General features: G+C 38.3%; 2 protein-coding genes and 1 long non-coding RNA gene across 3 annotated transcripts in view; 1 reads left to right on the top strand and 2 right to left on the bottom strand.

Annotated features, from left to right (window-relative positions):
* LOC140947083 (uncharacterized) overlaps positions 1 to 627 on the bottom strand; it is a 3,173-nt gene extending 2,546 nt beyond the window's left edge. Inside the window, exon 1 of the long non-coding RNA XR_012166918.1 lies at positions 1 to 627. This exon is cut by the window's left edge and continues 435 nt beyond it. This is a non-coding gene — a long non-coding RNA (uncharacterized lncRNA).
* A 15,550-nt stretch (positions 628 to 16,177) lies between these two features.
* LOC140945365 (RYamide receptor-like) lies at positions 16,178 to 17,158 on the top strand. The gene has a single exon (XM_073394400.1). It carries the CDS (start codon positions 16,178 to 16,180, stop codon positions 17,156 to 17,158), a length of 981 nt encoding a protein of 326 aa, XP_073250501.1.
* An 8,430-nt stretch (positions 17,159 to 25,588) lies between these two features.
* Positions 25,589 to 27,500, bottom strand: part of LOC140945364 (substance-K receptor-like) — a 1,983-nt gene continuing 71 nt past the window's right edge. The window contains exons 1-2 of the mRNA XM_073394399.1: positions 26,894 to 27,500; positions 25,589 to 25,741 (exon numbers count right to left, since the gene is read on the bottom strand). The exon at positions 26,894 to 27,500 is cut by the window's right edge and continues 71 nt beyond it. Of these exons, the coding sequence (XP_073250500.1) occupies positions 25,589 to 25,741; positions 26,894 to 27,500 (760 nt within the window). The remainder of the gene's footprint in view (positions 25,742 to 26,893) is intronic.

Below are 27,500 nucleotides of genomic sequence, written 5' to 3'. Positions count from 1 at the left end.
CTAGATGTCAAATCACTACCAAAGATGGAGAGGAAGGTAATTCGCAGGCACTCGGCTACGCAGAGTTCTATCATTGAAGCAGACTTCAACCAGAAATCGAGTGGCAAATGGACGGAGCAATGTATCCTGGCTAGTGAAGAACCACCATACCGGATTACAGTAGGACTGATGCGTCAAAGAGAGCCAAAATTCAGCCAGTTGAAAGAGCTACTACTAAAAATTCCACCCTTGAAGCGAGCAGCCGATGGAGGCCTACAGGCAACTTACCCACCAAGTTCGCACGTCCATGGAAATCCCGAGGAAAGATATCCGGTCCTGAAAGATCCGACTCTCGTCAGAGCCGGACAGCTAGCTTGTTTAGATCTGTTAACAACACTTCCACCGCAGAAAAAAACTGAGTACGTCGTCAAAATGTACTCACTGATTGAATGTAAATTCAACACTCTTCTACGGGAAAGAATCGAACGCTGACGAAATCCGAATGAACTATACGAGGATTCGACTCACAGAAGACATCCTAGTAAGTAAGATTTTGACCTTTCACTGTCAGTCTTGTTTAGAATAAATATCTTTCTTCCATGGAACGATTTCTTTGTCGCAAACCTTCCTGCATGGCAGCCGATCGGCCGCCATGATTCGAAAACAGATCGAATTGGTGCGCGCGTTGGTTTATGGGATACGGCATTAAAATTTCTTTCCCCAGGCCCTCGCAATGACGTCACAGATCACCTGGCCCTGTTAGTGGAATCTCTGGACATTGTTTGTTTATAATCCAAATGACAAGATCAGCTGAAATATTCTCCGTTTTCAAATTCACTTTACTCAGCATACACATCACCACGTACATATAAGACAAAGTAAATAAAAGCAATTTAGCACTCAATTTTAGTGAAAAACAAAGTAAATAAACATCTTCGAATAATACATTATTCTATATAAAAAAAAGCTAAAAGACTGTTTCTGTCAAAGTCGCCGAACAGTCTTCTGAACTAAAGGTCCACACATCAGGCTTAAAGTGCTAGTGCTCTGGTTTTTTACCTTCTTTGCCGCGATGTACCTAACAATTATTATGAATCGAAGTTCAAATAAACAAACCTACAGGCTGTATTTTAATTTTATTTCTAAGTTCAACTTTCAAGTCATTACAAGTGGAAACTATGCTTCTAACTTGTAGCAGACATTGCATGCATGCATATCGGAAACTTATGTATCGGTCAAATCGAAGCTTTAACATCCCCCGGGCAACCCCTCGGGCAACCCCCCGGGCATTAGACTTTTTTTAAAAATTATTGTTCAAATTCCCCACTGCCTGGGCCAAAATGCTGTACAAATGTCCCACACTAGGGTCCATTCAGGTGTTCAAATGCCCCAACTCCGGGGACATTTCACAGGCACATAAATGACAGAAGGGCGGCAGAAGCGCCTTCATTTGTCGAACAAAATCTTTATAAATACAGCATATAATTTGCATTCAATATAACAAAAACTGAGGAACACTGTTAGCGTATTTACTACGAACAAAAGTCTCTTGCAAAGTGGCGGAAATCGCTGCTGCAAGGTCACTGAATGCTCAGCTTTTCTTCTTGTTCCATGCAACATACAAAGCGATCTATAAAAAAAAAAATCCCACGTAGAGATTACTACATCATGACCATTTCACTGACAGGCATCATCGCTCACCTTATTAATTTAAGACATACATGTGGCAGGTCAAAGTAATTGACCTCTGTTGAGCTTTTTATTGTTGTATTGAATCGCCAGTATAGGTATTGTATTTCATTGTAAACACAACTTAATACATTCATATATTCAAAGCCTGAATCCAATATTAAAAATATATATAAAATTTAAATACCATCAAATACGGCACAAAGCTTGTTTAAGCCCTTTCCTCGTAACTAATTGGCCACAAAGGCACAATCTGTTCCACGAAATTCCTCTAAAACCGCGTCTCCCATGATAGCTCGCCACGCCGGAGATTTCACATGAAATCGAGGGTACAGTTCAAATTCCCCACCCCTAACGCATGGGGATCAAATTCCCCACCCCCTGAAAGACTCTGAGAATCAAATTCCCTCCTCCCCGGGACGGCAAAGGTGTCAAATTCCCCGGGTAGACCCGGGGGGGATGTTGAAACTTAGATTTGACCGATAAATTAAGCTATGTCTTCTCCAATTTTACTTCACATTGGTCTTGACAAGTCTGCAATAATCTGCAGCACCAGAACATACAATTTTCAGAGTATTCGTTTGACGATTTGCAACAAATAGTACAGTTATTTTGCAGCTATGTACCTTACAATTATTATAAAATCGAAGTTCTGACAAATAAACAAACTTACAGGATGTATTTTAATTTTATATTTAACTTTAACTTTCAAGTCATTATAACTGGAAACTAAGTTAAACTGTGCTTCTAACTTGTAACTTGCGTGCATGCATATCGGCCTCTGCTGTCGAACCCACTCCAAGTAATCGATTTCCGCTATCCGCTGATATAGGCGCTCTAAATCGTCTTGATTGGAGACCAGGAGCGGCTGTTCTAGCACCAAATTATTGTTCGCAGAAGGATGATGGTACTGGAGGACGCTACAGTTTCTGTATAACGAAGGAGAAATCCTAAGGAAAAGTTGATTTCGAAAACTGTAGGTCGGTGAGCAAAGACGCGGTTCAGTTGTTCGCGGAGAGCGGTGGGACTGATTGTGGACAGGCGGAAATTATACCAGTCTTGTAAACGATTCTGGAGGCTAAAACGCGTACGGATCTGCGGCCAATGTTGCCGGTATGTTTGGGTTATGTTTTCTTCGCTAGCTGGAACAAGGTTAGAGGGGATGAGTACTGGATCCGCTTCCCAGCCAGAGCTAGCAGCGGCGTTTTCGGCACTTGTCATGGGGGTTGGTTCTGAAGCGGTACTCGTACTTGCTTGGTCCGACCTCTTAGATCTTTTCGCGGACGGTGCATCTGATGTTTTCGTGGTGGTGCGTTTTCTAGTTGCAGCGGCGGGTTGTTGATGAGCGGTGCGAATATGAGCGTTATAAGGTGCGCGGTTGTGAAAGGTTTTGCCACAGGTTGCACACGTAAACGTACGTTACGCGGCTCGCTTGTCGTGAGCTTTCAGGTGACGATTGAGGTGTGATTTCTAGCTGGGTGAACCGTTTCTCGCAGCGGATGCATTCATACAGTTTGTCACCAGTATGGATGCGTTGGTGTTTTTGGAGATGGTTATGGCGAGTGAAGGTCTTGTAACAGGTATCACAATGATATTCCTGAAGAGGCTGTTTGGCTGGAGGATCACCTTCCCCGGATTGAATTTCATACAATTAGTGAATATGACCTAGTCTACACAAGCTAACAAGAAAGTGTTACTCCGATAAACTCTATTTGTCCACAATGAGCGTGATAACTCAACAACCGGGTAGATGGTTTGTTTTGATGATGAACAATAGAATAAATTTAATATATTAAACTGCTATATTGCTATACTCAACTGCTTAGTGGAAATAACTTAAGTTGCTCTGATACCTGTTTGAATGTATAATACGCTGTCTATTTTCTTCAACTCAGCTTGATGATTGAATATGAGTACGTTGAGCAATTGCTTTGTTTTGATTTTGTACAGAAGGTTACAACAAATTGTAATATGGGTGCAATCATCCGCAAAAACGAATTCCCTTATTTGATCAGTTAAAACGGAATCGATCAAGAATAAACTATTTACACCTTGAAATCATAAATAGTAAGCCAACTGTAACTTTATATTCTTCTGACTCTTATAAACGATGGAATGAATGATATTGTCTTTTTGGTGAGCCTAAACAATTTAATTTTCAAAAGGTATACATTTAAAAAAAACTTTAATTGGAACATTTGCACTCTACATAGGGTATTTTAAACAAGTGAAAATGAAAAATGACTTACGGTTTCGGAAGGGTTCCAAGTAGGTAATTCACTGGCTTCGCCAGTCCACTGAAAATGAATAACTAATATACACGTGAATGATTGAACAATTAATAGCGCAAACTTAATTCCGTGAAAGAAAAATAATTCTATGATCATGAATACTTACCCCATCAAAGAAATTTTCCCATGTATCTTGCGTTGATAACGGTGCCGACTCGTTGTTATTCTAGATAATAATAAATCAGGTTACCGTAAGTTTTGAAATGTCGCACATCTTAAGAAACAGGTGGGCATTGAACGAATAAGGAGATTCGTAATGTTGTGTGATCACTGAACAATTCATTTACGTTGCATATTAGAAAGGAAATGGGGTAAAGGTCCGTGTGGTTTTCGTCCATTTGATTTTCATTCAATATTGAAAATTGAAAATCAAAACTTCACATCAATCGTGATTTTCAATGTTTGATCCTCAAAAATTGAAAATCAAAAATTTACAATCTCAGTTTTCAATGTTTGTTGCTAGGAAAGGTAAAATTGAACATCATACTTCAACATTTTGTTTTCAATTTCCTCCTCCCAAGATTCAATGTATTAAAAATTCAAACTTAACAAAGCAATTCATGTGTAGCAAATTCTGCAAGAAACGGTTTTACTGCTGGTGAAATCCAAAATAAAAATCATTTTTTGAATTTCGTATTTATGAAAAACAAAATCCCCAACCGACCAAAAATACCTGTTATGGAAGGGGAGGGTAAAACCGGAAGTGGCGCGACTGCAAAGAAGGTGGCGGTCGTCTTGAAGTAAACGAGTGTTCCGTGTCTTCGTCGAGCTCTCTTTAGAGGAAATGTTGAGCCAACGGCAATCTAAGGCCTGCCTGTATCATGGCCGAGACGTTTTCAAAGAAATGAGCTGAATGTTTTTTCACTGGTAGTGCGCTTTTGCTCTAACCTTGCAGCATTACGCTACGCAGGGTAGAGCGCCTTAGATGAGGGACTGCGGACTGCGAACTGCGGACCAAGGACTGCAGACTGGGTGCATATAAAACACGGACCAGGTAGATAATGCGAACTACGTGCCATGTTTTGGTCTAATAATATTGTCACTCGACCGTAACCGTGTATAACTCCTTTAATGTTGTTGTTAAAGTGAAGAAATGTTGGCTCTAACAAGAAAATCTATTACAGATCTTTTTTTTTGCGATAAGCAACATTGGCGGCGTTAGGATATATTTGCGCGAGTGTTTTTTGCCTGTAATAAGGTGCTAGTGTTTTATTAGAATCTTTTTGAGAATCGGAGTTGCAAGATTGAAAGTCCTTACAAACGGCAAAAACTTTTTTGATGTTTTGGGTTTGTCTTGTAAAGCCACAGTGCCCGATTCGAAGCGGACTTCGGCTAGGATTGTTTCCACAAGGTCCCGGAGGTAGCCTCGTTCTGTAAGGTGAGTTAAAAATTCTTTCTTCTTTAACTCCAATTATTCCTTAAACGAGTTTGTTCTAAATAAGCGCAAGGCTTCTGTTACCGCCAAATATTTTCTGGTTTTTCGTATTTCCCAGGTATTTCCTATCGAACCCTTTGTAGTTTCGTTTGCGTTATTATCTTATAGTATTTGTGGTTTTTGCCGCGGATAGACCTCCGTACGTGTGATTTACAAACAAAGAAAGCTATTATCCTTTGTATTAGTTAGCATTGTCGAACGTGCTCAAGAAACTTTTTCAGTTCTAGTCAACGTGTCATCGTGTTAAGATCAAAGTAAGGCTCAACGTCAACGCTGTGAATTCCCTAAAGCGGACACGGGAGTAAGTCTTTTCACTTTGTGCTTGATATGTTACGTTTTATAAAGCCATTTTGCATCGTATTAATGAAATACAAAGTTTGTTTTCGTAGTTTTAAGGTAGTTTCTAGTTAATCTAACTTTATAAAATAGCTAGAAAATTCGCCTAATCAAATTCAATAGCGCGAGCGTGCTTCATATTCCTATTGAGCACGCTGATGGCGTCAATAAACTATTCGTAATTCCTCGAGTTGTTGTGAGCTTAGCAATCCTGAGTCTCCTGAGTGCATCCATAACTCAGCAATAGACAACGAACAGTTTACCATGTGTTTTATAAGGAAATTTAAGAGGAAACGTTTTAATTTGTTAACCGATAGTGAGGAAAAGAGGTGAGTGTTGTTGTTGTTGTTGTCATCTCCGCGAGCTGTGCGGGCTATGGCGTGAGATCATTCTTTGGAAAGTTGTTTTCTCTCAATAACAACTTTTCGGTAAATTTATAGTTTTCCGGCACCTAAATATGGATTTTACAATCATTTTAGAGTACACTTTCTCTCAGTTTCAGGATAAAAACATAAGATAAACTGTGAGGAAAAAAATATAGTCACGTAAACATTGACGCGTACTGCTTTGAGCGCGCCCTACAATAATAAAATTTTAAGTTAACTGCTGCATTGATGGCTTTGATAATGTTATAAAACAATTAGTTCATGCTGCAGCTGTGCGTATGTCGAGATATTGAGCACTTTGGAAGCTTAAGTTTGGAGAGCACTCGAGAGGCTAGAGTTGCACTAGGCTGCGCCTCTTAGGCCTCTTTCGTGCTCTCCAAACTTCCCGCGTGCTCAATATCTTGACATACGCACGCTGACGCATGAACTAATTGTTACATGGTTACATAGTTTTCGCTGTATTTATTTCTTAGTTTTCGAAACCGCTTTGTACATCGTTTTCTTCGTCTACACCGCCTAATCATCGCTTCGCTTCGCATCGCTTCTTTAATTTTCAACATTGTTAACGTCTCATCGCTTCGCTTCAATAAACTTTTTTTACATCCTTATCGTCGTGAGCATCATTATTGTAGTGAAACTTCTTAAAGCGCGTCAAGAATTTTCTGCCTTAACGTGGGATTATTAAAACGATCTTCCTGTGAGAAACGTTTCGCGCTCACAGTTTCTCCATATGAGAGGGTAAAATGAGGAGAAATGCGTATTTTGAAACCTTTCTGTCGGCTTAAGAGGTCTCAAAATGTGTTTGAATGAATCTTGGTCCTTTAAAAACTTCAGTGTCAAGAAAAACAATCTGTTTTGATGACAGCTCGAGTGTAAAATTTATTTGTTGTGCGGAAAAAGTTCGTGAAATTATTGAAGTTGTTCATTCCGGTTTCAGGAAGAGTCCACACTGGGAATATGCCTAAATCTCTTAGAGAGAAATGGTTTGTAAAGGCTCGCATGTAGTAGTTGTCGGTTTTACCCTCTCCTTTTCCATAACAGGTATTTTTGGTCGGTTGGCAATTTTGTTTTTCATTAATACGAAAATCAAAAAACGATTTTTCAGTATTTTGGATTTCACCCGGCAGTAACACCGTTTCTTGCAGTTTGTTACACATGAATTGCTTTGTTAAGTTTGAATTTTGAATAGCTTGACTCTTGGGAAGAGGAAATTGAAAACAAAAAGTTAAAACCACTAACTGGCCATTTTCAATTTTTAGTTTTTGATTTTCAAAATATTGAAGAATGATGTTTAATTTTACCTTTCTTAGCAACAAACATTGAAAATTGAGTTTGTAAAGTTGTGATTTTCAATTTTTGAGGAATCAAACAATGAAAATCACGATTGTTTTTGAAAAATCAAAGGGACGAAAACCACACGGACCAGTAAACCTTACCTTGTCTAGCCCCATGCGTTCCATTTCATTTACGGCCTGTATTTCTTCAGCTGTTATCTGCACGTAAAGCCAAAAAAAAAATCATTTAGCCCATACAAGATATAGCAAGTTCGAAACAGTTGAAGTAAAATTGATTTTTAGTGGTCACAATTGACTTTGAAGTTCTATTGTTTGTTTCACGTGACAAACAAAAGACAAGCGATTTAGTTTAATAGATCAAATGCAAATCTAACCCAAGCCGAGTCTATTAACATAACGGACATAAATGATGTGTGAAAACTACAGAAAATTACTCAAGGTCGTTAAGGAAAAGCAGAACTTACCGAATCGCTCAGTAGATCGTTGACTTCATAAACCGCGTTAACATACCCTGGCATCTATAGTAAAAGAGACAGAATAAAGATCAATGTTCTATTTAAACTTAGAACAAAGTTAAACTTCAGACAAAATATACTTACGACATTCTCGCGCTGATAAGCCCGGTGGGTTTCATCACTGCCCTTGTCCTGATTGATTTCAATCTGCAGGAATGATTTAGTTTAGTCAGAAGTTTAATGTACACTCGCTTCGGTAACGTGGAAACTAAAACAACAAAAATAAACTTAGATGGAACAAATTACTCACTGGTATCTCTTGGGCTGTGAGTTCCGACAGCCGAGCATACACCATTGGGATCCACTCTTCCGGAATCAAAATAGACTGGATCAAAAGTTCCAATTCTTGGGTTGAGGAACAGGACATCCAAAAGAGTTTGAAGCTCATCAGCGTTGGTAATAAAAGCCATGGTGATAAAAAGTGAATAAACGTTTTCTCAAACACGCGAACTGGAAGATTTTATTTCTTTAGCAAAGAGATTGCAAGAGTAATATGCTGAACGGAGAGCCTGCTTTTATTTGGAAGATAGAAGAGATTCTACGTGAACCAATCAGGGTTAAAAGGATCCAGGCAACCCTAGGCAAGCCTATTGTTTCTATTGTAGTAGACTGACGCTCATTAGTAAACCTATACAGAATTAGTATGCGGGAAGGCACTTATACATATTAATAAAGGGAATCCACTATTTGCGAGGGGATCAGAAAGGGATTCACCAACGGGGCTTATCTTTCACCCTTTATGACTACTATAGTGAAAGCGACTTCGCCTTTGAAAAAAACAGATACATTTCTGTGACTGAAAGCTGAGAAGTTGGTTTTACAACTCACTTATCCAGCTAATACTTGACTACGAGGGTTATTGTCTTGGGGACATTTTGTCTGAATTTTTTTGGTAAATGAACACTAGTGAGCAGCACAAAGCAACGCGAGGATCTTGTTTACTCGATTTATTTCTCCGACCGGTAGTGGGGTTATTGAGGCTGTTGACAGTTGGGGAGGGAAGGGAAGTTAAAAATAGAGAGTCTCCAGAATCAACAACCAAGGTTGGTTGCTGCCTAGGTAGGTAGGTTTTTGGGTATGGTAATGTATGATAATGAGTTTGAAACAAACGAATATAAAATTTAGACCAAGGATAAAATTGAACCACAATTTCAGTATGGAAAGGTGGGAGGGGGGTGGGGTGGGGTGAGAATAATGTTGTTGTCACAAAAAAAAAAAAAAAAAAGATTTTTGATTTGTTTTGATAGTGCCAGCCAGAGAGTATAGCCAACTGTACCAACCTTTCTTTTGCTGAGTGATACTGACCAGTCAAACAACACACAAATAATGAGGACAGGAAATAACAATGATTCTATAACAATAATAAATAATAATAACAACAACAGTAACAATAATATTTGTATAGGTAATAGCATGATTTGTAGTGATATTTGGCATAAATACCACGAGTGATATTTCGAAATTGTTATACGTAATTTCACGAGCCGTTAGGCAAGTGAAATTTGAGACAATTTTGAAATATCATGAGTGGCATTTATGCCAAATATCACGTACAAATCATGCTATTATTTGTTTATACTACTACCTGCAAAAGGTTGGTAATTTTCACATGTAGGTATTTCAAATTAAGCTGAAATACCACTGCTCTAAGCCAATCACATTGCAGAAATTTCTCATGTAGTAGTATAAATGATAATAATAGATCTAACTGGCCTTTCCCGGATGTAATAAGGATGGAAGTAGATCATGAATGAAAAGATATCATTTACATAATCGACTGTTGATATGATCAATTAGGAATTTTTCAAAGAACATGAGAATCTCAAACATCGCAAAGTATACCGTAGAATCATGCACGCTTCCCTGGCGATAAAACGGCACCTCTAGCTGTCAGTTTTGAGTATGTGCTCGCTATAGATTATCCCCATGGGTGGACATTCTTAGGTGATTACAACAACAAGGAATGAATAAAACTATCTTTGTTCAGCTGTCCCAAGCTGGTAGGAAAAAGCCTTCATAGGGCAAGGTATGTATTACAATGTAACAAAAACAAGCTGCATGTCATGTAGTGATACATGCAAGCAACTGCGCTGACATAGTTTAGAGCGGTTTTCACTTGACTGTCGAAAGGTATTGGTTTCGGTTTTGGTTTTGGTTTTACTACGCCCTTTGGTTGGCTAGTGTATTTACTTTGGTTTTGGTTTTACGACAGTCAAGTGAAAACCGCTCTAGGATGTACTGCTAGGCGGTACTATTTCCTTAGATAATACAGGCCAAAAGGTACAAGACATTTTTACGAAAAAAAAAAACACTCCTATTTAGTTACCCTGACCTTTTGGAAACCTAAAGAATCACCGTTTAACAATAAAAAACCCAGATATGATATACCTCCCAACAAATGTTGCTAAAACCCAGGATGTCCCGCTGGACGGTAGTATTTTCTTTGGTAATATTCATAAAAGTGGCCCCTTCCTTTTGGCCGGTAGAAATATTCCTATACAGTTATCCTAAGCGTGTAGAAACCTACAGAAATCAAGTTGTACAACACCGTTTAACAATAAAATAAATAATAATAAAAGAAATAAAAAAAAAAAACAGATATGATATCCCTCCTAACAAATGTTGCTAAGGGAAAGTTCATTTAATATGACAAGGGGGGGGGATGAAGATATTGAGGGGGGGCTCCGAAAATTTTTAGACACCCGAAGGGAGGGCTCTGAAAAAATTGTTGCGCTAGGAGGGGTGGCTCCGAAAATTTGTATACTTCAAAACCAACACATGACATCATCATACAGATCGGATGGTTTTCAACTCAACAATTTAATGACCTGTGCAACTCAGCTATATCAAGTGGTTTACAGATATAACAAATGTAGTCTCAGTAATTATTACACTCTTGTTCATCCCAAAAATGCTTTAGAAAATTGTATCACAACTGTATCTCAAGCGAGTTTGTCATAGTATAAACCATTGAAGACAATAACGGTAAATATATTTAATACAGGCTAGCGATCTTTTTTCAGGGGAGCAAAGGAATTGAAGGAGGAGGGGGGGGGGGGGGGGCTCTGAAATTTTTTCGACTACCAAGGAGGGGGCTCCTAAAAAATTGAACCGCTAGCGAGGGGGGCTGCTAAAATTTCAAGCTTCGTGTTTCAATATCTTCATCCCCCCCCCCCCCCCCCTTTTCATATTAAATGAACTTTCCCTAAAAGTCAGGATGTCCCGTTGGACGGTACTGTTTTCTTTGGTAATCCCGGCCAAAAGGACAAGGCCACTTTTATGAATAAAAAGGTTCCCACAGAGTTATCCTAAGCTTGTAGAAACCTGCAGAAATCCAGTCCTACAACACAGTTTAACAATGAAAGCTAGAGGTGATGTACATGCCAACAAATGTTGCTATAATTTAGGATGTCCCTTTGGACGGTACTATTTTCTTCGGTAATACCGGCCAGCGGCATTACTGACCTGGGCTACCCCTGGGAAGCAACACCTATGAAAATTAAGTGTCTCCCCTCGAACAGTTTTAAAAAAGAATATAAACTCTACAACAAATAGCGGTAAAAACAAATTTGTCAGTTTTGATGTGAAGTTTCTTGAATAAATGGCCAAGAGGAAATTACGTACAAGTGAATAATCACAACCCTGACTTTGAAATGCACAGAACTTTTCAGTTTGGACCAAATTTTAGGTACCGTGGGTGGCCTTGTTAATATAATGCAGAAAAAATGACAGAAGAGGAATGCAACACATGCCCAGGTTATGTACCATTGACTCACTTCGAAACAATTATGTGATTTAGAATTGGACCAAAAAAAATAAAAAAATAAAAAAAGAGCGGGGCCCAGTTGTTCGAAGACCGATTAGTGCTAACCCAGGGTTAGATTTTAACCTGGGTTTCTTTTTCCTTTTTATCAAAAGCATTTTGTCGAATTAATTTCTCTAATCTTTTTTAAAGTATCCAATCACCAAATTGTAATCGAAAATAATTCAACTGAATGTGCTTTTTAAGCTTTCATATCTGAAATCATATTTCATACTAACCCTGGGTTATCTTAACCCAGCTTTAAACAATCCAGCCCAGAAGGATAATTATGCTACATGTTAATTTTGTTTCAGCGGCTTAGTTTTTTCTTCATAGCTCTAAACTTCTCATGATCCAAAGCCCTCTCAGAGCTCCTGTAACCCAATAAAAGTCTGTTCATTTTTTACGGGGCAGGAGGGGGGGGGGGAGGGGGGGTCTGTTGGGTGGGATTTGACGGGTATCTCCTGTAGAATATGAAGACCCTCTCTTCAGCAGAATTTTTTAGGGATGCCAATCCCCCTCCCCCTTGTATCCCAAGATCAAATAAACAGGTTTCAGGTAAATTTTAGCCTGCAAAAATGCTATGACTTTTTTAGCTTGAATAGGTACTACTTAATGAACAGTAAACTCGAAATCAACAGTAAAATCAGTGAAACTCAAAATCAGGGTTGCAAACAAAAGAGTAAGATAAATTAGCCTTTCATAAATTCGTCTGCTGAGTTAATATTCAAATAAAATTATTGTGAACAGTTTCACCATATTTTGTTGTAGTATTGGCTGTTGGGCTTTCAAAATGTGGTCATTTTTAGGAAGCCCACCTTTAAGGTGTGGTCATCTTTAGGTGGTCAGTCAAAACTACAACAAATACAGGTAAAAATAAAATTGTTGGTTTTAATGTGAATTAAGTTTGTTGAATAAATGACCATGAGGAAATTATGCACAAGTGAATAATCAGCAACCCTGACTTTGAAATCCATAGACGTTTTCGTTTTGGACCAAATTTATGGTAATGTGGGTGGCCTTGCTACTTTCATGTTAGCTTTTTAATATGATGTACAAAAAATACAGTAAATGATCTGACTACTGGATCTTTTTCCAGTAGATTTGTTGTGGTGTATTTACTTTATGTAAAGGGGAGGTAGTGTGGGCCCCCCGTACTGTATACAACAGTTACTGTGTCATTTTGAATATCTAGTTTTAGTACTTGGACATCCCTGCCCATTGTGCGACCCTAGGCTTTGTTATTATCAAATGACAGAAGAGGAATGCAACACATGTCCAGGTTATGTACCATTGACTCACTTCGAAATGGTTATGTGATTTAGAATTGGACCCCCCCAAAAGACCGGAAGACTGGCTTAGTTTTTTTTTCTTTATAGCTCTAAACTTCTCATGATCCAAAGCCCACTCAGAGCTCCTGTAACCCAATAAGAGTCTGTTGATTTTTTTATGGGGCGGGGGGCGGGGGGGGGGGGGGGGAAGGGGGGAGGGGGAAGGGGGGGAGCTCCTGTAGAATATGAAGACCCTCTATTCATCAGAATTATTTTAGGATGCCACCACCCCTCCCCCCCCCCCCCCCCCCCCCCCCCCCCCCCTCCCCCCCCCCCCCCCCCCGCCTCCCAACCTTCCTTGTATATATCCCAAGATCAAATAATCAGGTTTCAGGTGAATTTTAGCCTGCAAAAATGCTATGACTTTTTTAGATTGAATAGGTAACTGACTTAATGAACAGTAAAACGTAAAATCAACATTAAAATCAGTGAAACTCGAACTCAGGGTTGCAAACAAAAGAGCAAGAAAAATTAACCTTTCATAAACTTGTCTACTTAGTTAATGTTCCAATAAAACTGTGAGCAGGTTTCTCCATAATTTGTTGTAGTACTGGCGGTGGGGCTTTCAAAATGTGGTCATTTTTAGGAAGCCCACTATTAAAGATGTGGTAATCGTTAGGTAATCAGTCAAAACTACAATGAATGAATCCAGTATGATGCCCATAATATTCTGGAAAAAGTATAAATATTGTCAGAAATATGGAAAGAACCCTGTAGTATATGTATGACAACCCTATTTTGAAAAACACTTACTATTTTACACAATGTACAATGAAGTAATTTGGTTCCTAATTCAACTTGTTGTAGTGAGCATCATGTAATATTAATGAAGATGAATTCACAGCCATTCAACCACTACATAGTTCTCATTTATAGGTGTTATCTTTAGTTTAAGGACTCCTGTGGTAATTGCTCTGCATAAGGGAATACCACTTGTTACAGTGTACACTGTCCCAAGTTAATAGTGGAATTTTTATGATAATAGGAAATACAGTGCATCAGTGATCTGATTACTGGATCTTGATAGCCAGTAGATTTGAATACGTGTATTTGCTTTAAATTAGAAGCACGGGAAGGGGTTATGTTGGGGGTACTAACATAATAGGACACCTTTTTCAAGCTTCCGGTATGAAAGGATAGCGATTTCCTGAGTTGAAGTATATGAGAGGGTAGACTATCTGCCATTTCGTTCTGTAAAAAGGCTAACAGAAGAAAATTCTTACTGAAAAATAGTAAAAAAAAAATTAACTGGTTTCTGATACCTTTACATTAAAATGACAGTGCATTTACAACAGTTAGCAAGAAACAAGGTTGAGGGCTCCTATGTGAAGGAGGTGCCATTAATTGATAAAAGGTACATGAATGGGGTACTTTTACAGTAAAAAAGATGCATGTAAGGGGTTTGATTCGCGGCGTGTACGAAATTTTATTGTAGCCGGCATTGTAATGTAACAGATGAGATTGGAAATTTACTTCAGTCACAAAACGAGTCAAAATATATATGACTTAATCAAATGTTATGCAGTTCACTATATTTGCTCCCCTTGCAAATATGGATAATTATGATGCAAATGTGCAAATTTATGATACAGCCAAATATCTAGAAATTTACTGTTTTTGCTCTCAAGGCAAATATGAGTAAACTACATGCAGAAGTGCTCTTTTGGTATCCTGGACGAACAAGAGCAAACAACCCTACAAATTAGGGTTTTTGCAATATTTTTGCCTGCATTTGAAGTACAGTGAAAACTGCCATCTTTGCCAAGGATGTAAATTTGAGTAAATTGGTAAAAATGTTAAAGATCTGCACATGCTACAAATATGGAGAAAATGTGTATTAAACCATTACATTTACTTGACTTTTGCGTATCAATACCTATCCAGCAAATATTTGCCCACACTTTAGCCGACAGCGCAAATGTAATGCAAATTTAGAGCTCCAAATTTACCACATTTTTGCACCTTTCGCAAACATTAGTAAATCCGTTTCTTCGTCCAGTGATTGATGGTCTATAAAGCTTAGCTTTACCTGGTAAGGTGCGGTTTTTCCTTTAACTTTTTTTTATGAAAAAAACAAAGGTTAGTTTTCAGTTGGGGTCCTAGAAAAAAAAGATATAATTTCTTCTTAATCTGGTGCACCTTACCTTGAACAAGGGCCTTTTACAAATGCATAGGATAGGAGGTAATTAGCGCGTTTTCACACGGGAAGACGAAGTTGCATCGTTATATATATTTGTCAAATATGACTTTATACTGTCAGCGTCGTTAACAAGTAGAGGCGAAAGTTAAATGTTTATTCAACAATTAGTTCATACGTCAGCGTGCGTATGTCAAGAAACGAGAAGTTTGGGGAGTGAGAGTTGCTCTAGTCGCAGACAGAATGGCAAAGTTCAAGTTAAGCACCAGTTAATACAGAAATGACTTTACACCGTCTGCGCCAATAATAGAGGCAAAAGTAACTGAAAGATAGCTTAGGGAGAAAGTGGAAATTAGCCCAGGGAAAAATAATTTCTCAGTTGTTTTTAGTAAATCAACTACGGACAGGTGCGCCACCGTAAATGTTAATGGTCACGCAGATCATAACTATTGGGGGCCTTTTCTTGAAATGAGTATTTATCAATAGGTCCGTTAATTTGGCGTTGACGCAAATCTCGCAAAAGTTTTGATATTGACATGTGGCACTAATGTGGAAGTCTCTAATGTCTCATTCGGTTTATTCATATTTTCATATTTTATGCGGGAAGAATCGATCATCAATATTTTATGGGTGTTTTTAATAAAACAGTCATTCCACTCCCACTTCCTGGATATGGGATAATTTTATGGCCAACGAGACAAGTATAGGCAAGTATCCAACGCGCGCCCTCGTGGAATAATTGCTGATTATTGTGTATTCAATACAATGCAACTTAAAATGCGTCTATAATGATAGCATGATTATTGCCACTTCCTTCTGGTCAGGAATAATATTTGCATTTTTTATTTTTATTTTAGGCACCATCTGAGAGAGCTTGAAGGGGCTACGTCTTTACTTACATAATAATTGGAAGAATATAAAGGACAAAGAACCGCCAGAAGGTGTTTTCAAGCGAAAACACCTGCCGAAGAACCAGTAAGCATGAACACGACAGCAAATGGATCAAGTTCCTCGAACTGCTCTAGTCTGATAAATCCAGAAGCACTAAAAGTTGGAGCAACAGTTGCTTATAGTTCAATCCTGGTAGTCTCGCTGGTTGGAAATTCTCTCATCATATTAATTGTCTACAAAACACCAACTTTGAGAAAACCAATAAATATGTTGATCGCAAACATGGCCATGTCCGACCTACTCTATCCGATATTCTTGTTCCCCGTTGAACTGGTAGATTTTCAAGTTGGCTGGTGGCTTATTGGTGGTACCCTTGGTCAGGCCTGGTGCAAGATATACGCTTTTCTTGCTGATATTTCCACGTTAGTGTCGATTCAGAGCTTGGTTCTGATAACAGTGGATCGATATGCAGCTGTTGTAGTTCCACTCCGTTCCCCCCTCATCAGTCGCAAGGTGTGTCGCTGTTTGATTGTTGGTACATGGGTACTCGCAGCGGCCTTTCATTCGCCATATTTGTTCACCTTCAATCTTGTTGAAGACCAAGAAGAAAAGAGGTGCATGAATCAGTGGGAGGTGATCTTCGGAGAGACAAGCTCATTTGGTATTTACCTCCTATCAGGTTTTATCTTTTTCTTTTACATCCCTTTTGTCGTCTTGGTGATACTTTACTCCAAAATCCTGATCAAGCTTAAAAGGCAAGTCCATCCTGGTGAACAGTCAGCCAGCACTGAGGAACAGAGGAAAAGAAGAAACAGAAATGTGCTTAAGATGACTGTTGCTATCGTTGTAGCGTTTTTCATTTGCTGGATACCCTTTTCCATTCAGGCAATAACATTTTATTTTGTACCAAAAAACACTTCGGATTGTAAGTTTTGGGTATCTTATTATGTCGCCTTGTTTATGGCTTACACAAACTGTGCTATCAACCCGATTATCTGCCTTACCTTTAGCAGTAACTATCGCCAAGCTCTTCGGAGACTTGTGAATTGCTGTGATGCAGTGCAAGGTTAAGTGAAATCTAGGTCTGCAGTGGCGGATCCAGACCTTCAGATAAGGGAAGAGGGGCGGTCATCCAGACCCTGAGATAAGGGGGGCACGGTCTATAAAAATTTTTTTCTGCTCTTCGGGCCTCATCTTGGTCTAAAAATAAGGGGGGGGGGGGGGGGGGGCTGGATCTGCCACTGGTCTGATCGAAGTGATTATTTGAAAAAGCGACCAATACACTCAACTCTCCCTTAAAAACGGACACCTTTGAGACTATTACTATGTGTCCGTCTTAGAGAGAAGTCCGTCTTATAGAGAGTCAAATAAGGGGAGTAAAGAAAAGCAGGGGCCAACTCTAGGTGTCCGTTTTACAGAGGTGTGCGTCTTATAGAGGTGTCCGTTAAGAGAGAGTTGACTGTATTAATAACTTTACTCTAAATGTTAATAATACCGAAAATTAATGCAGCATGCAGTTTCTCTTAAGACGGCTGTAATACCCACAAGAAATGGACAACAGATGAAATGGAACATAAAATGAAATATGACATTAATCTAATTCAGTCATGGCTGTCAGCAAACAAATTAACTTTGAATGTTAAGAAGACTAAATACATACTTATAGGGAGTCTATTTAAGTTATCTCAAATACGTAAATAGTGATTTCACAGTCAAAGTTAAGAAAAGAGAAAGAATAATTAAACATAAATCTCTTGGAGTTCAAATTGAAGAATCTTTGAACTGGTGCCCACACATTAATACCATTTCAAAGAAAATACCCGCTGGTCGTACTATCTTAAAGCGTGTAAGTCACTTTATACCATTTGATACTAAAGTGAATAAGTACAATACACTGGTAATGCCATATTTTAATTACTGTAGCGCTGTATGGGGTAATATCAATAAGGGACTAGCAGACAAACTTCAAAAGATGCAGAATAGGGCTGCTAGAGTTCTCACCTTTTCTAACTATGAGGTTCGCTAAGTGTTTTGTTGGATGAGCTTGGCTGGGAAAGGCTAGAATATGTAAGACTTAAACAGTTGGCTGTGACAATGTATACAATCTATGATGATCTTTCCCCGTCATATCTGAGGTGAATCTTTACCAACACCTCAAATGTACACTCCCACAATCTTAGAAATTCGGAGTTAAATTACTATCAATGTCCCCAGATCCAGAACTGAGTCTGCGAAAGGGAGCCTACACTACAGAGGATCTGTTGTGTGGAACAAGATTCCTTTAGAGGTTAGAAACCTGCCTAGTTTAAATGTTTTCAAAACTTTATTTCATGGGAAAGATTATCTTAATACACTATGACTCATTGTAACTCTTATCATTATAATATAAGTTTTTGTATAGTAGTTTCTTAGAGTATTTTAGTATAATTTTACACACGATTCCTAGGAAGACCATGTAAAAGTGATACGATTTCGTGTTTCTTTTTTTTGTTATTGTGAAAACGTGCTGGCGTAAGGAAATGGCGCCATGATTATTTCATTTTACAACATTCTGCTCCCTAGAGTAGTATTTGGAATATATTTTACTTTTTTCAGAACTGGAATATCAGGTCAGTAGAACGGCGGATTCTTGGGATTATTCTATGTATTCCTGTTGAGATCAAACCAAGTTAGAATTAGTGTTGGTTCTGTTGGTGGCGATTCGGTGAGGTTTGGAGTTGTGAAGCTTTGTCCGACCGAAATAAGTCATTCGCAACTATGGCGTCCATTACTGGACTACAGATGGAAAACTAAGGGAAATAATGCGCCTTTGGAAGTATTTTCCAGTGTAAAAATCGTCCTTTTATAACGACTGTTTTGGAAACATCTTCCATCGCAGAAGTGATATCGAGTCGTGCAAATTTACTTCACTGAAGGGTTTATCCTCTAATCGACGAGTATTTCGCATGACTTCGGCAAGATTTTAAGACAATGTATGGAGAAATGGAGCGTACAACGAGAGATAAAAGTGGCCACTTCGGGAAGTAAGTAAACCTACTTCTAATTAGCTATTTCTAACCCAGATGCGAAGGTTACACAACGCTTAACATGTTTCGAGTCGTGCACCGAACACCCGTGAGCTCAGCTGAGCTCATAATCGATATATTTGAAAAATTTTCCTTTTCTCCATACATTTTCTTATACGAATTCGCAGCCATTGTGGCCTTGGTGCGCACGCGCAACCGCCATCTTGTCCCAAATTTCTGGCAATGAAAAGTGAGAATTAGAAACGTGTAAAAAAGAGTAGTAAAAAGAGACGTGCCATCGTGAATGTTCATAGTTGGATCATAATTATCTGCTTTTGTATAAATGGTAATTATATGTTGTACATACAACCTTAACAGGCTTAGATGTATATATATATATATATATATAGCTATTCCGCCGCGAAATTACTTCAGCTTTCTTAAACCGGCCTTAATCACTTTGATTACTATAATGACTTTCTGATTGCATTTTGTTTCTGAGCTCAACGATTTAGTGAACAAAATTTCATTAGTTTTGTAGCTGACATTGCTTTGCTATATTGAGTAATTACGACTTGTCATTTGTGTTGTGTTGTGTTGATCAAAGTCTTCTATTTGTCTTCTCTCTTGCATTTGTTATTTTCCATTCTAGGACGCCATTTTCCTGATCAAAATGTATTCAATCGATTGCATAAATGTACGCTCAATAAATATGGAACCGAATTTCTTTGTCAATATGGTCTATCAAATGTGTCATTTTAACTCTTTTACAGTATCGAAATCTAGTGACTATTTAGGTTAAATTAACATTTTCTTATAACCTATTCTTTTTACTTATATTAACGAGAAGTATCTAAAAAAATGGGTTCTCTGAGATGCACCCCGGGTAGTTTTTTAAATAGTTGAATTAACTGCTTTGAAATGGTCTCTAACTAAATGAAGTGCGTTATTTTAACCAAAAATATTGGTCATTCTTACTTAAAAGAAACTGGTTATAACTACCATTTATAAATAGTTAAAACAACATAAATATTGAACTAAAAACAAGCAAACAAAAAGGTCAAAATAACCCTGTTGATATTTGTTTTAACTGCTTTTAAATTAGTTATTTTAAATAAAGAGAATCCAGTTATTTCAAGCCAATCTGTCTAAAACAAGAGGATCATTCTCTCAGATGCATTTTGCAACAATTTTTATTGGTTATTTTAACTAGTCAAGTTTTACAGTGTGGGTGGTTTCTGTGGCTGTTAACTAACCATATTTGTTCCGTCGCAGAAAGAGTTGTTAGGTACTCTTCTGTGGGATTGGTCTGTGGAGTGAGCTGGTACTCTTTGAATTCCTATAGAGGATATTACACGGTGGCGTGAAGATATGAATTTTATTTTCGAGTGGCAAAACAACATTTTACGAACAAGCGCAGCGAGTAGTATAATATTGTTTTTGCCACGAGAAAATAAAATTCAAATCTTCAAGCCGCCGTGTAATGTTCTTTTTATTACATAGACAAAATAATGCAGTTTTTATGAATTTTACGAGTGGTATATTTTCCAGTAAAACACTCGTGTCTTTATAATAAATTGGCATAATATACCGTGTGTTTTTTTTTAATCCGCATTATCTTGTCGGTCATTGTATACCCATTATTCCTGATCAAGCTTTAAAATCTACAGGTTCAAACTGGCGAGCAGACAACGATAGTAGAGCAGCGTAGCGGAGAATAAACAGCAACATTTTTCATGCATTGTACGGCTAACGTCGGAGGATTGTTTGATGGACTCCAGCGAACTTGAAACATAGACTTTCAAAAACAGTGAACTGCCTGACAGTGACTTAATGGTTTTAACCTTAATTTAAAAGACATTTCCGTACCGTCTACAATGATTTAAATGTTAATCCTAGGCCTCCATTATATAACTTGAAAACCGCTCATCCTACTGCCACCAAAATTACACAGTCACAATAATGTACTCATCATTTCCAACTTATGGGCACAACTTGAATGTCACAATGACGTAAAATAGCGCCATTATGACGTCATATTGTTGAGTTTATTTGCAGAATTCAAATTTCCTTCAAAGTAGACATAAACATTAAGGCGATAAAAAGTTAAAGTAAGGACTCAGATAAAATAAAGGAAGTTGGCTAACACATAAATGATCTTCAACAATAGCAGTGATGACATGATAACGTCATTTATTACTTAAAAAGGAACTGCAACCATCCACCATCTTGAATTGTTTAAGTTGTTTATATTGGACACATGGGTTTTACAAACAAGACACTAAAAAGCCTGAATGCCATTAACAGTTAAAATAACTTTGATAAAGTAATGCTAAATTAAGTGTAATACAATAATTTTATTCAATCAGAAAAAAATAGAAATAACACCTATTTTTTCGAGAAAATACAAATTTTGAAAAGACATGGCTGTCAAAACTCGGTTGCCATGGTAACATCAATATTGACGCACACGTTACAACGACTTAGGTTTGGTGGTCCTTGCCTGAACGGTTTTGAAGTATTTTAACTTTTTAGCGATGAGATTTCTTCTTTTTGCACAATAAAAAAAATAATAATAACTACGCCAACTTTCCCGCATTACGCTCCAGTGAGCAGACATAAAAAAATGAGGACGAGGCTCGGGTGGACAATTTCATACAAATCACTGTATTTTGTCCACCCGAGCCTCGAGTTGGTGCATTTGTTTACAGGAATGCGGGAAAGGTCCATTACTACCATGCCTTGTGTTTCTGTAAGAGATTTAACGAGCGCGGTTAAACTTTTTGGATTACGGGTTACCCTGACACCAAGTGAAAAATTCAGTATATTTTTCGCATTTTTTTTGTGAGGAAAAATGTTATAATAAGCTTGAGAGTTTTTTTCTCTCTTCCAGAGAACTAATCGTTTCTGCAGAATGCGTTTCCTAGCTTGTTTATATGTTGATGATTGTCACTGACGACTTGGTGAAAACTACAAAAATTACAATTTCTCGAATTCCTCATACGCATTCTATGCTAGAATTTCTAACTAGAAGTTTGTTCATTTGTGATTAGGAGTGTTTCCTTTAAGTCTGAATGAGTGCGCATCGATTTATGTGCGACTCCCTATAAAAAGGAATCCAATTACAGCGGTTACCACTAACACGCGCTCCCAAAGGTTTTTTTCTTCGGGTTCAAACCTGCGTTTTGGTGGACGTCAATCAACCGTTACCATGGGTTTTCACGCGTTGGCCCAGAGCAGACTCTCTCCCCGTTTCTCGAGCACTCGGACGAACAAGTCGTTTTTGCAATACTTTGCTACAGGATCTGGCACCGCTTCATGTCAAGACTACGAGGAGTACGAATTTGTTGAGTGTTTGTCGGAGGAAACTCCAATTATCGACTTATTTACAAACTGTAAGTTACAAGCATGTAAGCTTTCTCAATGCACGCTCGCAACTCGTTTGAAGTCTTGCTACAACCAGTTGCAAAAGTACTTGAGACACTGTACCGTATTTTGGCATAAATGGCCTATCCATGATCTTGTGCTTGTGATCCCCTCTCCACCCGTTATCAAAGTTGCTAGCAATACAAGACCATACTCAAAACTTTGAGGAACAACTTTGAATGGGAGGGAGGAGGGAGGTCAGTATTACATTTTACAGACCTGTGACCAGGAGCGATTTTAAGCAAGAAAGGTCGTTTTTCCGTGGGAGTGTCTCAACATTTTTGCAACTGGTTGTAGCTCTGGATTCTATTCAGGCCCGTAGCCAAGTATTTTTTATGGAGAGGTGCGATCCAAAAAGGGGACGGACCAAATGAGACCGGAGGGGCAAGTCTCTAGGGGGGGAGGAGCTTTGGTTGTCTGAGACTAAAGTACAAGGTAAGTTTACAATTGGGGGGCGGGGGCGTTTGACTTGGAACGCGTTGACGTGTGCCACCTAGGGCTATCCGGGGGCATGCTCCCCTGGAACATTTTTAATTTTAAGCCCTCTGAAATGGCTGCAAATGCATTTAAAACTAACATGGTTTGGTAAAACCTATATACTTTCAACAACAAAAAACGTCGCCATAAAATAACATTTTCTCCACAAAGAGTTGTGTAGCTTGAATAGGAGTTTTAATATCCTCCAAGCAACACAAAGAGTCGGGTCCAGCATGTCAAAGCTGACGGGAATAGGACAATAATATTATTGCACGATCTCGTCATTTGACTACAACTACCAGAATCCTTTGGTTTGTTGTTTTCTTGTTCAAATTAGAGCTATTGTTCTTTAATCCTCAGCGGGATTGACAAATTTAAATAAGAAAGCAAAAACGAAATTCTGGTAGTTGTAGTCAAATGTCGTCATCGTGAAAATGGCATATTCTTATACTCGCCGATTGTTAAAATAACAAATCAGATCCACCACTTTGCAGAAACCTATGGCAAACAAACCCTAGACGGAATTTTATTTAGCAATGAAAAAAAATGTCTTGTAGGCACACCAAATCCCCTTTTTATACTAAACGAAGGCTAAAGGACGTTTTGTGGAAAGGGTAAGCCAGGCTTGTGACCTTTTTTACAGGATTTTACTACACAATCAGTAAATTAGAATAGAACAATATTCCTACTTCACTTTGTTTTAAGTCGCTGATAAATGAAAAAAGTGAACCTCTGTGGGGGCGGGGGGGGGAAGGAAGGAGAGGGAGTGCGAGCACAACCGTCGTACCCCCGCCCCCCCTTCTCACTTATGGGCCTGCAAAACATGAAGAATGATAAGTAGAGCTGCAGGGTACAAAATTCATTTTCGAAAACAGCCTCCATTCTGAGGAAACTTTGTCCCTTGTCGGTGTGATATCTTTCGTTTCTTTGAATTTATACTTCTTGATAATTCGTCGTCCACGGCTCACTTGTTTTTATACAATCAAATAATTAACAACCTGAAAACCTTTACGTAAGCTATAAAAAATGTGTCGGCTATTTCATTCAGCTAGCAGAGACCTCGTTGTTTTAACATTGTAATCCTTGATCTTAATGAAATAATTAAAAACGCTGTCGTCATTCGAAATTATTCTCGCCCTTCATTCAGCGATGAAGGAACCTTCTCTATCAGAGCGCGTGAGAAACCCATGGAAACAGTTGATTGACGAAAAGAGATGTAACCAACAAATCGATCGAGCGTGTTTCGCCGGGACGAAAGAAACGATCGGTCCCTAAAGTCCCTTCAAGGTACAGAGCTTTCAGTAGTAGCTGCAATTTGTTTATTAGGATTGTTTTGAATTTTTACTTTGAATTTAAGGTGTTGACTGGTGGTAATAAACGAAGTGAAATGTTTATATGAAGTGTGAATATATGTTTATTCAAGTATGATATGTATAGCTGTAAGCTCATGTTTATAAGACTCTCTTGAATATACTCACTTCCGATAAACTTGACTTTATCCCCAGTAAATTTTATCAGTATCATAACTTCTATAACCTTTGGATGTCCTCGCCCGGGAAAAAAGATGTAACCAACAAATCGATCGAGCGTGTTGTTGCGGTTTAGTTTCCTCCGCAATTTCAACACCAAAAGACAAATACGATATACAAGATAAAGAGAGATGCATGATATTATTTTTTGCAATTTTTAAATCAATTCATCACCGCTCCTGCTTCTACCCAAATATTTACTGCGGGAAAAATACTACTATTAGGGACCTTTAGCATCACGTTTTTCATCGGAAACAGCAAACCGCAAACCGCAAAATGTCACGTGACCACGGCCTTGCGGTCACGTTTGCAGTTTGCAGTTCACGTTTGAACCGCAGGAAGGGCTTCCAGCGGTAAGTGATTTGTAGGCGAGGTAAAATATGGCGGATCACCCCACCTATCATGTAAACGTGATCAAATTAAAATAAGAGATTAAATGGACAAACGGGCCACCTAACCTAAGAGGGTTACCTCACCTACCTGGGGTCCCCCACCTCCATGTAAACAGGCCCTAAGACGAAATTTGAATAACATGACCCAGTGTATTGGGAAAACAAAATATATGAGCTAAAGAAGTCTATTAGCGACACTTATCGACACTTAGGAGTATTTATTTACCGTTTTGATATATATGTACCTTGATCATTCAGTCGTTTAGGAAGAACTACTAAAGCTTTCACTGACTTATATAACAATTTGCCTCAGTTTGCTGATCAATAACAAAAGTTACAAATAACAATTTGTCATAACAATCTCATAATATCAATTTATATAACAATCCCATAATTTCAGAAATTTCATTTTTATGACGTCACACTTTAGTACTCTATTAGTTTTCTATTGGGCTCCCAAACTAGCTAGAAAGTGTGAGAGTAAACATTGGTTTCCCTGTGGTGCGGACGGACGGACGGTCGGGCGTACGGTCACGTGATTACCAAATATTCTCGGATGGGTAGATTACCACATTTCCTTAGCTATGGGGCTCCGTCCACGAGCGCGCTTCGCGCGCGGGTGGAGCTCCACTAATGCGATGAGAAAATTTCCAATTAGTGAAACAGAAAGGATCAAACTCCAACTGTTAGTCCAATTTTTTCTGCTTCTGGATTTATCAGACTGGAGCAGGTCCAGGAACTTGATCCATTTTCTGTTGTGTTCATGCTTACTGACTTCTCGACAGTCAGTGTGTTCTCTAGAGACGTGCTTCCACTGAAAAACACCTGCAGTTCAAATAATTAATGGTTTAATTTACAGCTAAATCAAAAAATGTTGGTTTGTTAATTGGCTGAATAATTCGTATTTGTTTTTTGAAACGTATTTATTGAGTGAAGTTAAACAACAAAAGCTGCAAAAAATAACAAATGTTGCGCAGAAATATTTATGCGAATGCATTATCCAACTGAAGTATGATTCGAACGCCGTGAAAGTTTGTAAAAGATAAAAAATCATTTCAAATCAGCCTCTTGAAACATCCACGACAAAATCAATAACAATCATCGAAGACTAACTTAAAGTTTAAAGCGTTTTAAAATAAATAGTTACATGCTAATTCGTTTTAAATTTAGACACTTTTTGAATAGACTGGTAATTAGCAACGTGAAGTTCTATTCTTCTTCTAATAATAGCCAAATGTTGCGGGTGTCCGAGCAAGAACAATAACCAAGAAATGGATATACACAGGGGATTTCTTGATTGACATTCTCTCTGCGTCATTTTTTACTTATTTTCATTTCAAATCAGCCTCTTGAAACATCCACGACAAAATCAATAACAATCATCGAAGACTAACTTTAAGTTTAAAGCGTTTTAAAATAAATAGTTACATGCTAATTGGTATTAAATTTAGACACTTTTTGAATAGACTGAAGTCTAATTGGCAACGTGAAGTTCTATTCTTCTTCTAATAATAGCCAAATGTTGCGGGTGTCCGAGCAAGAACAATAACCAAGAAATGGATATACACAGGGTATTTTTTGATTGACATTCTCTCTGCGTCATTTTTTACTTATTTTCATTTTTACGATCGCCAATTATCAATGATCACGTTTCTGTGATGGTGTTCCATTTCAATTTTTGTCCAACACTCGTTTTCTCTGTACTTGCGGATTAAACTATTATTGTCATATTTCGGTCAATTCTACGATCATGCAGAAACACTGCTCTGAAGTTGCACAACGTTTTATTAAGGAAAAAATTGAACCTGTTCTTTAGAGCTTTAGACCCAGCTTTAAGGTTTCTAAAAGTTAATCTTGTACTTTATCACAGCAATTTATAAGTCTCTTAAGTGCTTGGCAATAATTACTGCTAAAAATGAGGCAGATAATCGGGTTGATAGCACAGTTTGTGTAAGATATATAACGGGTGACAATTACGTATAGAACAAAACTACATGAAAACCAAATGGAACTGTCCGGTGCACTAAATCTAGCTATCACGAAGTTACTGAAATAGGGTATCAAGCAAATGAAAAACACTACAACGATAGCAATGGCCATCTTAAGAACGTTTCTGTTTCTTCTAGTGCGTTGTTCTTCACCGCTGACTGACTGTTCACCTGGATGGGCTTGCATTTTAAGCTTCATCAAGATGATAGAGTAAAGTACCACCACGAGGACAAAGGGGATGTAGAAAAACACGACGACAACTGCTAGGGCGTAATTTTCAAATGTGCCTCCGAAGATTTCCATCCACAGACTTACGCACATCAGTCGCTCTCGGAGTTTAACAACTTTATTAGCAACAAGAAATGGCGAAAGAACGGCCATTGCGGTGATCCACGTAGCGATAATAAAGAATGGACACAGCTTTCTAGTTATGAGACGAGAGCGGAGTGGAACTACAACAGCTCCAAATCGATCCACTGCTATCAGAACCAGGCTCTGAATCGAAACAAACGAACAAGCATCTGCAAGAAAAATGTGTAGCTTACATAACGCTTGACCAAAGGTACCACCAATAAACCACGAGCCAACGTGCATC

This window comes from Porites lutea, chromosome 8 (genome assembly GCF_958299795.1).
Source record: "Porites lutea chromosome 8, jaPorLute2.1, whole genome shotgun sequence".
Classification (NCBI taxonomy): Eukaryota; Metazoa; Cnidaria; class Anthozoa; order Scleractinia; family Poritidae; genus Porites; species Porites lutea.
Note: the sequence above shows the minus strand (reverse complement) of the source record. Positions and strands in the feature narration are given on the sequence as shown.